A 12,205-nucleotide genomic window follows, 5' to 3' on the forward strand; every position below is an offset into this window, starting at 1 on the left:
GGGGAGAAAAAGAAAAAAAAAGAAAAAATGGATGGAAACCAACAGCAAACACTGCTGTTAAACCCACTATGACCCATCAAAGAATAAAAAACATAACTGGGAGCAAAATCAGAAGTCATTGCATCAAGGCTGACTAGGGAGCTTGCAAAACCAAGAGGTCACTAAAGGCTCTGGTAACTTCCAGTTATTACTGGACCTTAACATTACATCCCTCAGCCAGAAACCCCAGGATAGTCCACAACATTTTTCTCAGTTGCAGTGAAGGGTTTGTGTCCTTCTGCAGTTCCTACCCAGCCGCATGACCTCTAAGCAATCTTGTTAAGAAAGACCAATGTGACTGAGTTAGGAAACACATGTCCTTGGCGTCACCATCACCCACAGAACAGGACAAGGTGGGAGAGGGATACTAATGAGCATGGCTGAACAGTCACTAATGGGTCCACCTAATCCCTTCCCAGACAGCGTTAACAAGCTGCCTGCTGGGCTGATGTCTGCTTGCTGGGACACTTCCCAGCAAACACAGTGGACTGGCTTATCGGAACTGCTCAATTCCTGATTTATTCTGCAGGGGCCAAAACAGTACAGGTGCAAACAGCTCCCAGAGCCAGAGGAGCTGGCAGCAGGCTCCGGCTGACACCTGCTGGGAAAAGCAGGTCTTGCAGCTAACAGCAGGTGCATGACACTTAGTATTCTTCCATTGAAAATTAAAATCTAGAGAACAACTGCCCGCAAAAGCTAACACAGCAAGGGTTGTTTGCCCTAAAGCTTATTCTGCAAGCTGTTTTCTACCCATTCACCTTCACTAACCCCGATTTGGCGAATCCTTATTTCAAATATTATGGGGCCAGCAGTTCTGCCTACAACCTCTTCGCATGATACTTTGCTAAAAAGTCCCCAGGTCCATCAGTATTTCAGAAACAAAAACAATCTCCTCAGTGCCAAGTGCAGAGTGGGTAAATTTCAGGGGCCTGGGATTCCTCTATGTAAACACCAACTACATGCTCACAGTGTGATTGTGAGAAAAAAATCCCTGTTTCTAGTTTTCCTGTTGCATTCAGCTGCAAACCTGCACTTACACCCAGACTGGTACCTAACAGGGACTGGAGGTCTGCAGGAAGAAGAGGCACAGAGGACAGGAAGGTGAAGAGTGATGTGATTTGTCAGGCAAGAAAAGGGGCTGGGTGGCAGTGGATAGGTCTTGTCCTGGAATCTGTCCCAGCTGCCCATTTTGGTGCTGCCTGCCTTAGATTCCTTCCCTGCAGAATAGCTGAAGAGCCTCTTGATGCACCTGAGGACCTCTTTGTGACAAGTGCCCTTTCAAAGTTTGAGACATAGAACCACGCTCCTTTATGAGCATCAGGGCTTCAAAATAAAGCTTCAACACAGTCATAAAAGACCAATTAAAACAAGAGGGACTCGCCAGCAGGTATCACTGTACTACCCAGGTGCCAGAGAGGCTAGAGCTCTCTCCCCAGGGGCTCTTTATGGGAGGATCACAGCATATCTCAGCAGGTATGAACAAGCATGACGACTCACCTGCTTTCTTGGAGCTTCATGTCATTCTGCAGGACGGTGAGGTCTGTTTGGAAGTTGTTAATGTGCAGAGCCAATGCAATGACGTATGCTGTGATTTTAGCCTTCATTGATGCAGAGATTAAATTCTGGACACTGTATGGCAAGAGGGAGAACACATGAGATGTGGCGTGTCAGTGAACCCAAAACACAACCCCCATGAGGTGCAGACAGAACTGGAGCCCCAGTTAAACATGACTAATTTCTCCTAGACACCAAAAAAGAGCAAAAGCAACAGAGACCTCTGATCACAGGGGCCTAACAGACTTCTTTATCCTCCTCACATGCCCCTGTTTCTGTTCAGAAGTGCAGGACCCTGGGGTTGTTTATCACTGTGCAAACTTGACAAAAATCACCAACTAAAGGCACTTCAGTCTCTTTGGCAGGCTGGTCCCTTGCAAAAGCAAAGCAAAGGGAAGCTGTTCTGAGGGCATTCAGTGTGTAACTACTAATGACACCTCAAATACACAATCCACACAAAGCAGATCCCTGGCTGGCAATCTTATGGGAGCATTTGACTGCTCGTCTCAGACAAAAGCTGGCCCATTTGGACTCAAATTCTCTGCTCACGTCAGATTAAGAGCAGCAGTGCAGCTGTACAATAGCTGAGCATCGGCATTATGCCCCTTTTAGGCAGAGAGGCTGTTGGCTCCCTGAGTGTGGCAAAGGCACTGTGGCAAGAGTGAGGATACTATTCACTCTTACCTGCATTTTGGTGCTTCCACTCAACAGGATTGCTAAAAACATTTATCCAAACTTATAACTGCTTAGTTGTAAGTGGCATCCTTCTTAAGGCTGCAGCCAAGGGCCACCTGGTCAAAGACAGCCTCCAACAGCTGCCCAAGGCCCTCCCTGCAGTGAGACAGCACTCAGCACCACACAAGTGGCTCTAACACTGCTGGAATGGAGGACCTTGCAGTAGCTTCCCAGCCTCTGCTCCAGTCATGGGGTGGTGGATTCTCCTGGCTGACGTCCACGGCAGAACCAGACCCTACCTTACTATACCAAACTTTGTCACTGCTGGCAGGCAACGCCTGGGCAAAGCTTAGGCAGAACTCTTTGGCCTGTATACACATGGGTGCAATGGCATGGGTGTCAGCCCAGCGCGAGTTAACCAGTGCAAATCTTTATGCAGTTTTGTCTGTGCAGGTTTCAATGGAGAATCCAAATAAGTCAAGTCAGGTCTAGGTTCATGTAAAAGTGCCCCTGTTACGCTAGTTAAACTATGTGAGTGTAAAAAAAAAGCACCATTATTTAGCCACTGCACTACCTCTGTCCTGACCCACTCTGGGACGGTGGAAGAGCTGACGCATCCATCCGTCAGCTGCCTTGGTTCACAGTGAAAATGTACATGCAGACAGCTGCCCATTTAGCTGCACAGTCGAGAGTCAGCTGCAAAGCAAGCACCCATTCTGCATCCAGAAATGGTCAGGCGGATGGCTGGGCACCCCACTCGGTCACACTAGCTAAATCCATAGGTGCAGGCTTGCTTTTGCACACATGACCCTGCTTCTCCCAGTCACATTTTAGACCTGCACTGTCTAAAATGGACTATCACCAGCCACAACCCAATGTTCTACAGGGCCAGGGTGTGAAGCAAGAGAAGCTACTGCCATCTTCCATTTTGGTAGGAGGTTTCCTGAAAATGTGTCCATGGCCCTTCAAGCTGAACTCTGTCGTATCTCCGCCTCAAGAACATCAAGGCAAGCGTGGTTCCTTACCTGCCATTGTTGTAGGTCAGTGAAGTGAAATTCTTCATGAGTTTCCTGCTAATAATGTGTGGGCATTCAGGACCCATTGGATCTAGGACAGAAAGAGGTTTTGCAGTGGAATGAGAAACACATACTCTTCCTTGTACTGCCCATCACCAGCTATCATAATAGCACATTTATTATTACCATGACATTTATTGCCTCTTCCCAGGAACATAAAGAACCTAAAAGGAACCTGGGCACTTGATTTCTAGGTTTCATCATTTTTCAGGTCAGAGAGAGGCTCCTAACAGTTTTTATTTTCTTTACAAATGGTATCTCCCACTTCAATACTACACAATCTAAAATGCGTGCATGTGTGCCTACACATATATTTCTTTTAATAGATTCCTGCCTTTTAATAGATGGTCCTGTCATAAAATATTATTAAAACTGAAACCACACTAACAAATTCCTATTAGCACCAAGACTAGTCATTTCCACATCCTCCTTGACTAAGTCCTACAGAGTGACTCCTGTGTCTCCAGCAATGCAGGAAGGTATTTACAGACAGGCTTGCCATTTCGTCCTCCATCACACCCCTGCCATTGAAAATGCTAACAATGACATTTTCAGCACTGACAAGGAGACTCAGATACACAAGTTCTATGGAAGATGGCAAGTCTTGAAAATCTCAACCAAAATATTTTGTGCAGTGCTTTTGAGAAGAGAAGAGCAGTTCCTGCCATTTTAAAAGAAAGATCCTGAAGACAACAGAGGTATGATCGCTGTGATCCACACATTCAGCTAATAAGCAAAGGATGATGAAAACATTCTCAAAAGCACAAAAGGAGATATAAAGGATGTATTGTGTACTGTATGGCTCTTGCACCTGGAATATGGAGGCTGGACGAGGGAGAGAGCTGATAGTTTCCAGCCTCTTGGCTTAGGAATAAAGTGTGAAAATATAAAACATGTTTATAAGTACAGAACTATTGATAAACTAGAAAGAATCTCAAAAATTCCAATCTAAGCTACCCTGTCTCCTACCAAGAGGATCTCATGGTGCCATCCTGATGCATGGCAGTTAGGAAGGGACTGAAAAGGATTAGACGTACATCTCCCAGCAGACGCAGATCTAACAACCCTCAACAACACAGAGATCCTCAACCTCAGCATGAAACAAGGCTGAAAGCAACTGCTGCAGCTAGCTGTTTGATCACAGCTCGTTCTGGGCAGCTTTACTGTTTCCTACTGCAGTAATTACAAACCAAGTCTCAGCAGGTAGCTTAAAAGTGGAGGAGCTGAAAACTCTCTTACGCTTCTTCTTGATCACTTTCAGGTAGCTGAACTTAATAAGGGTGTCCAGGAACCAGAGGCATCGGGCTTTGTGATCTCTGCTCTTCTCATCAGCAGGCAGAAACTTCAGCTCCTCTAAAACAAAGGAGCAATGGCTGAAGGAGAAAGAGGGGGAAGATGAGGCTCAAAGAACCAGGGACCAGTTTACATCATCAGGAGGACAGGACACACCTGTAACTTCAATGCTCAGCTGTTTGAGAAGAGTTCCCTGGACACCTATAAAGGATAGCCCAGGAGGCTATTTTGTGAGCACACCACATTCAGCCAGCTCCTTTCAGTGTGCAGCTACTAAGAAGGTCCCTGCACTGCAGAAACTGCAGGCTCTCAACATGGCACACACACACGCTTCTACTCTGGCACAAGTAGGCAGGAAGCACAGGGAGTGAGGTGCTGTTTGTGCTTTTCCTGCTGACTTCAGCCCCTCAGCACAAGGCTTAACAGCTCTAAGTGTACGTCCATGTCAGCTTACCAAGCCACAGCAACATCCACAGCAAGTCTGTACTTGGCTGGGACTGTGCCCAGCCACGGGCATACCATGCTCAGCACAGCTCTGTGGTCCCCCCTTCCAGGCACCTGCCTTCAGACCCCATTTTGGATTTCTCCACTCTGTTCCTCTGCAATCACTTCCCCAAAGGGCAGCCATGCTGCTGTGCACACAACTTCCTCACCTGTAAAACTATACCCCACATTTCCCAAGGTAGGTGTTGCTCAGCTGTACTTTTATTAAATGTCCTCCCTCTGCACTGAAAAGATCAGCCTAGGTATTGTGGAGCCATCAGTAGCCATCCTGTCCCATAGAAAAACTACAGTTTCACAGGGCCCACCTTGACTATTACAATGCTGTTTGCAGCAGCATTACCTTTTATCTTCTGTTTTCTTGGTGATTTCTTCTGGAGTGATGTTAACAAAGACTGCTGCTGGAGCCCGCAATGCTTCATACTCTGCTGGGGACAGAACTGGAAGGATTTTAAAGAAAAGAACAAGCATGCCTTTGCTCTCCCTTCTGGTCTGAACAGCCCACAGTGAGATAAGCTCTACCTACTCTTGCTTTAGGAGGTGTGGGGCAGGGAAGGAGGGAAGGAAATTATATACAGGCAGGACGTAACAAGACTAGGAAGCTGGCCAATAACAAAGGTCTCTAAAGGACTGTGGCTCAACCACAAGTCAATTCTGCATGGCTAACCTCATTACTATTCCCAGTCAAACTGCTGTCAACAGGGAGGCACAGCATCCAGCTCTTTGTAGGAAAGAGGCAGGATATGGGACTTGCAGGCCCCAAAATCTCAACACAGCATGTCCCTGGCTCTCAGTTTTTGGCTTGTGAGAGGAGAAGGCTCAGCTCATTCACGCGCCTGGCAGCACTCACTCCCACATGCCAGACCACTGACATCGAGGCTTACAGGTGTGGGAAACCACTCTGCCACAGAAAAAAGATACTGTCCTCAAACTTGTAAACATTTTCTGGTTTGTCAGCATCTTCATTACACGGTGGGAGGAAGATGGAGATGTTCTGTACATCATCTTGGGCCACGTCCTGGATCAGAGCTTTGGAGGGGAGCAGGAAAGAAGAGAGTATTTGGACCACGCAGACAAAACCACAGAGAACACGACCACAACCCAAATCCTTCCTTTAAACACAAGTCTACTCAATGGTGGTTCTTGGGTCAACACCAGTTTAGTCACAGCTGGAGTTTTAAAGGTTTAAAACTCCAGTTCAGTTTATCTCACTTGGGACAGTAGTAAGGAAAAGGCTACAGCTCTTTCCTATTAATAGTTTCATTACTGCCACATGTAGGTGCTTACTGTACAAAAAGCATTCCAGTAGGCACAGAAAGTCCAAGAGCTTCTGATATGCCTGCTATGTATTGAGCATGCTGGGTTTTAGACTGGTGTCATCACTTCTACCAAGAACTTTCTGCTCCTTAAAATTTAGAAAAGCCACTCCAGACTAGAGAAAAATCTAGGAAAGAAGTGCACCAAGACAAACTGGTTGCTGCTGCTGCACCTCTTGCCTGCAGGGTGGGCAGAATATGGTTTTGGCACTCTGGGTTCCATTGAACATCCTTTTGGCACAAAGCAGCTCTGAGAGCACAGTCAATACCCAACCTGGAACACAAGGGATGAGAGCTGACAGGTTCTATAGTCAACAGACATCTCTCCTATTCACAGTCAGTAAAACTCAGAATCCCCGAAGTGCTAGTGGAAAGGAGCTCTGGAGGTCTTCTGTCCAACCTCCTGCTCAGAATAGGACTGTCTACAGCACTAGATCAGGGCAGCCCTGGCTTTGTCCTGCCAAAGCTTGGAAACTCCCAAGGATGGTGACTCCACACCTCTCTGTGACCTGTTCCAGAGCTGCAGCACCCTCCAAGGCAAGAAGGTTCCCCCAGTCTCCCACGTGGACCTCCCAAGGTCCAGGGACCACTGCAATTTGTGCTGTTGACCCTTGTTGGCACTGCTGAGAAGGTTTGCCTCTGACTGCCCTTCAGGTACCTGTGGGATGCTGTTAGATCCTCCCTGGCCTCCTCTTTGCCAGACTAACCAAGCCCAGCTCTCTCTGCCTCTCCTTGTCAACTGTGTGCTCCAAGCCCCTGCCCATTCTTGTTGCCCTGCCATGACTCCTCTGTCATTTCTCCACCTCCTTCTTGATCAGGGCAGGGGTGCAGCGGGGTGGCACAGGCTGGACAACATAATACAGATGCAGCCTCACCAGCACTCAGTAGTGGGGTTATCAACTCTCCTTGAAACATCACCTCAGTGTGATGCTTTGGAAAGTGAACTTTCCTGCAGTAGTGACAATAACTAAGGCCACGGCAGACTCCTCTTTGCTGCAGGCTCCTCCATAGCAGAAGCCTAAGTCCATCAGTCTGGCTCGTAACAGCACTGGGGATGGCACCTGATGGGGCTGTGACCTGGTTTAGGGCACGGACCATTTTACATAGACATGCCACTGTGAAGCCAGGGTACAGTTCACTTTAATGAACGTTCAGTGTCTCAGTTCAGACCAGGTGAATGTACTGCCTTTATCCCAGTAAACTGATATCCAGGGACTCCCAGAAGAGCTCCCAACAATGGGCAGGGGCAGACACTGATGCCACAGGGACCTTCCCTCATTCAGGCAACTCCCACACTAAGTCTAGCAGGATCAGAAGGAAGCAGCTCCCTTTCCACCAGAAAGACCCATGAGTTCCTCCACATGTGCCCTTCTCAGCTTGTTAGACCAGCTGCTTCCTTGGTCACTCGAAGAAAACCCCTTTTTTCTTCCTACCATACTTGGCAAGGAACAGACAGAAAAAGGCTGATTGCCTTCGTTAAACCCCAAGACAATATTCTTACCTGTTACTCCCTTTGCATCTATAATGTTTGCTGCTGCTTTTGTCACAGCAGTATTCAGAATATCATTGCCCACTGCATTCAATCGCCGAGAGTTCAGAGCTCGCTTCTGCTTGCTGGTACCAAAGGCCTCAATGCACAAATCCATCTGTGCAAGAGAGAAGCAAATTAAAACACACTGTTGAACTGAAGACACTTTGCATCTAAGAGGAAAACTCAGCTAACCACCATTTGTTCCACATTCGCATTCTCTAAGAAAACTTCAAACATTTCACTGGGCACAACCCAACCATCTGACAAGCACTGATCTGCAAGGGGGCAGGAAGTAACTGGGATTGTAATCAAGTCTGAAATAATTATGAAAATACTGCCAAGTTAGGCACTAATAGTGTGCTGTCTCGTAGACCTCCAAGGCACAGAGAATGCTGAACCTGCACAGGTTTACCTTGCAGTAAACGAAACATCACAGTCTCAGACAAGTATCATCTGCCACTGTTACCTGGATAATCACAGCAGAATATGATATGGGGTTTCAACTTTACCTTCTCCCTGTAGGATTTATTCTGATAATCCTTCGTGTCATCAGGTATTAAGTTATCTATAAAAGAACAAAAGTTAGTATGCTTGGCTTGCAGCAGCCAGGACAGCATACATATTCAGTATTCCTTTAGCTCTAATCCATTACTGAAAGACTTGGCACAACACTTCAAGATCTCTCCCATAGGACTTTGTCAATTAAGGAACATACTGAATATAAAAGTACGTATCTAGAACAAAAAAGGAAAAGCAGGCCAATTTTTGCTATAAAGCCTACAAGCGTAATGCATGGATTGCAGGTCCTGCTGCACAGGGGAAAAATAAGCTCCCAAAAGACTGTATTCTTTGGGTTATCCTCCTGGATTCAGCAACAAAAAGCAGTTCTGCTGAAGAAAAGCTCTTTTGCTTTTCAGTGATCCAGTCCCTTGACCTGACAATTTCCAGGCTTCCCTCAACAGAGCATACCTAGACAAGGCTGCACTTATTCTGAACAGTGACAACTTTGTTACTGACTCCAGCACTTCCACCCTCTCACCTGTAATGCTCTCTGCTTAATCTCCACCCTAAATTTCACCCTGTTTCCTCCTCTCTCTGTTTTTCACATCATGCAGTCCCTTAGAAGGGGAGTGTAATGAATCCTCCTTCCTCCATGCTGATGGAATAAGGCAGAAATAAGGAAGAAAGAGCAGCCAGAGAGAAAACAGAGAGCACTGCTGTCGGCAACCAAGCAGTCAACAGCTGAATGCATACATAGGTCTAGCATGCTGTGACTCTGGTGCTGGGGTTAAACACAGTATCTTCCTACCTGACAGCAAGGGTTGCATGTTGAATATTTCAGCATTATAGACTTCCATTTGCCCAGAGTCCTTGTCTAACACACCGACAAAATACCTGGGAAGAACAGGGGCAAGTGATTAGCGAGAGACAGTCCACTGGAAGTGATGTTTTAAAATACATGGTGCAGAGCCATGTGTATTCCCCATCACCTGCCAATTCTTTTGCCTTGCAAATACAAGTTTTCCAAGCACATTCAGAATGTCACAATAAAACAAGTTTCCTCCAAGGCATGCACTATATAGATATATCTATCTATAAAAAAAATAGACTTGCTGCTCTAAGTAAATGCGGAATTCTTAAGACAACTAAGTTAGCTCCAAAATGCACAAAGTCTAGGTGCCAAAGTGCTAGCTGCTATTCTCTTTTGTCTTTTTTGATGTGTCAGGACCTGTGGTTTCTCAGTGCTTCTATGCAGTTTCCTGTGTTTTTAAAACTTGGGTTCCCTGTGGCCAGTTCTTTGCTTAGTACAAGTCACTTTAAGTCCTCAGAGCTTCTCAGAAATGCGATTTTGCTGTCTCTAAAATAGGATAATTTCTTTTAGGTAAATTCTTTTTCATCCCACATTTCAGAGGAGCAAGCCCAAATGGTTTGTGCTGCTGAGACCCACCAGGAACAGGCTGTATGTCATCCTTGGCTGAAGCTGATCAGGGTATCAACTGTACCAGTTTCTTATCCAGCCGGAAGAGTTCATTCCATGTGATCCTTCTGACTGGTGCCTGAACTTGCTCTGCTCCATAGCACATCTTCCTAAAACTCAGGACACGCTTTCTGAAGACAAAACCCGCTTGCACAACAGGCTGCTTGTTGCAGTGGGAGCAATACTCTCTATGCAACTGCTCTCAGAGGAGCTGCCTAAGTACAGTGGGAATCACAGCACCCCACTGGCCAGAAGGGATCTCTGGGCAGTTCCTCCTGTCCCAGGAAGCCCAGAGGTTTGGCTGACTCATTGACTTTCCACTCAGAACAAACTGGGCTGTTTGCTCAGAGGTGGTTTCTGCTCCCTGTTATACCCACATTAACAGTTGTGAGTGCACAGTGTTAGGCCGACAGCTGCCAAGAGCTACGGGAATGGATCCACTGGAGGAAATCCTCATGCGTGCAGCTGAAGCAGATGTGGGAGGAAAGGGACAGAAGGATGGGGTGGGAAAACTTGAAAGAAAAGCAAGAAATGACTTAATTGATTCTTGCCTCTATCTCTGGAGATCCTGAGGCATGTGCACACCTAATGCAAAGCTAATACTTGAAGCTGAACGTATATCAGCAGTTCGCTTGCCTTGTTAGTTTCCGTAGCTCAGGATCTCCAGAGGTGCAGGCAAGAACCACTTAAGCCACTAAACCCATCTCTTAATCAGCTATGTGAAGTGTGCAGAGATAAGAGCACTAAATCCACCTAGAAATAATACTGCATTGATACCTGTATCATACATATTAATTAAATTAAATTTATCTCTCCAACTCAAGAATAAAAAGCTCCTTGGTGCCTTTTTTCACCTACAGCTTCTTAAACTGAGGACTGTTACATCTAAAGGTCCAGCTCTCCTGGTTTCACTTCTCAGAAAGAAGAACAAAGATTAGTATTAGCATGTTTTGACGGACTATTTGCAGAGGTGAAACCAGTTCCTTTTACAGAATTATAGAACAGAATAGAACAGCGTATTTCAGTTGGAAGGGACCTACAATGATCATCTAGTCCAACTGCCTGACCAATTCAGGGCTGACCAAAGTTAAAGCAAATTACTGAGGGCATTGCCCAAATGACTCTTAAACACTGACAGGCATGGGGCATCGACCACCTCTCTAGGAAGCCTGTTCCAGTGTTTGACCACTCTCTCTGTAAAGAAATGCTTCCTAATATCAAGTCTTATTCAGAACATAGGACCACCAGGGCACTAACATCTGAAAGCACCTCCTCTTCCTAACAGGTTTACACAACTCAGTTTGCTCTTCACTCCCTCACCCCACCTGTACTTTAACTAGTCGGACATGATCAGGTCGGTGCAGTCTAAATAGAGAAGAGATGAGCTATGTAAGGAAACCACGTGGGGCAACTCTAGTGGATCTATGGAGCAGAGCACTTGGTACCAAGAGCCTGACATGCACATTACATGCATTTCAGCATTGTGTAGCCTAGTAGGAGCAGTAATATGCATCAAAGGAGAAAACAAACACCTTTGGGTATAACAAGGCAAGATTATTTCACATTGGCTCTCCACCCATTTGGTGGTTTTCCTATTAGAGAATGAGAGGGATCTCACATACAGAATACCTCTTAGGAGGCTAGTGGGATCTGCCCCAATGCTACAAAGGCCACATTCTTAAACCAAGACATGTAAAGGCTGGTGATTTCACCAATGCTTCCTTTTACAGCATGTGGCACAGACAGCTTCTTAGTTCACGCAGCAGCATCGTGCTGTGGCCCTGAAGTTAAATGGTGATTAATAACCCAGGGGTTTCCTGGGCAGCAGCAGATGATCTTGGTGATTCCTTAATCTTAATTTCTTAAGTTTCTTAATAACAAAGCTGTTATTCCTAGGCTTCAGCTACATCAAATCATCTCCTCATCCTTTCCTTTACAAGACCTTTTCAAATACACGCTATCTGTATGTAACTTCACAACTTCCAAAGGGATGTAACATGCACAAACAATGCAGCTGCCAGTCTCCTGTCAAAATCCTCTTGATTCAAATCATGGCCTCAGTGGGAACTTCCGAGCCAGCTTTAAGAAAGGCTACCAGGAACTTTGTATCTGAGGAATTCCTCTGCTTCCACCTCCATGTCCCTGCCCCCATTTTGCCAGCAACCCATACCTGCATAAGGAGTTACATTTCATAACTCCGCTGCCGAAGTTATTCCCCACATATGAAAGCCTTTCAGTTTCT

General features: G+C 46.1%; 1 protein-coding gene across 1 annotated transcript in view; it reads right to left on the reverse strand.

Moving 5' to 3' along the window:
* The window catches only part of POLR1E (RNA polymerase I subunit E), a 13,713-nt gene extending 1,508 nt beyond the window's left edge, over positions 1-12,205 (reverse strand). The window contains exons 1-9 of the mRNA XM_019472420.1: positions 12,134-12,205; positions 9,295-9,380; positions 8,495-8,550; positions 7,956-8,100; positions 6,060-6,167; positions 5,482-5,578; positions 4,584-4,717; positions 3,294-3,375; positions 1,537-1,668 (exon numbers count right to left, since the gene is read on the reverse strand). Coding sequence (XP_019327965.1) covers positions 1,537-1,668; positions 3,294-3,375; positions 4,584-4,717; positions 5,482-5,578; positions 6,060-6,167; positions 7,956-8,100; positions 8,495-8,550; positions 9,295-9,380; positions 12,134-12,156 — 863 coding nt within the window. The 5' untranslated portion in view covers positions 12,157-12,205. The remainder of the gene's footprint in view (positions 1-1,536; positions 1,669-3,293; positions 3,376-4,583; positions 4,718-5,481; positions 5,579-6,059; positions 6,168-7,955; positions 8,101-8,494; positions 8,551-9,294; positions 9,381-12,133) is intronic.

The sequence above is a fragment of the Aptenodytes forsteri genome, unplaced genomic scaffold, assembly GCF_000699145.1.
Source record: "Aptenodytes forsteri isolate BGI_AS27 unplaced genomic scaffold, ASM69914v1 Scaffold203, whole genome shotgun sequence".
Lineage (NCBI taxonomy): Eukaryota > Metazoa > Chordata > Aves > Sphenisciformes > Spheniscidae > Aptenodytes > Aptenodytes forsteri.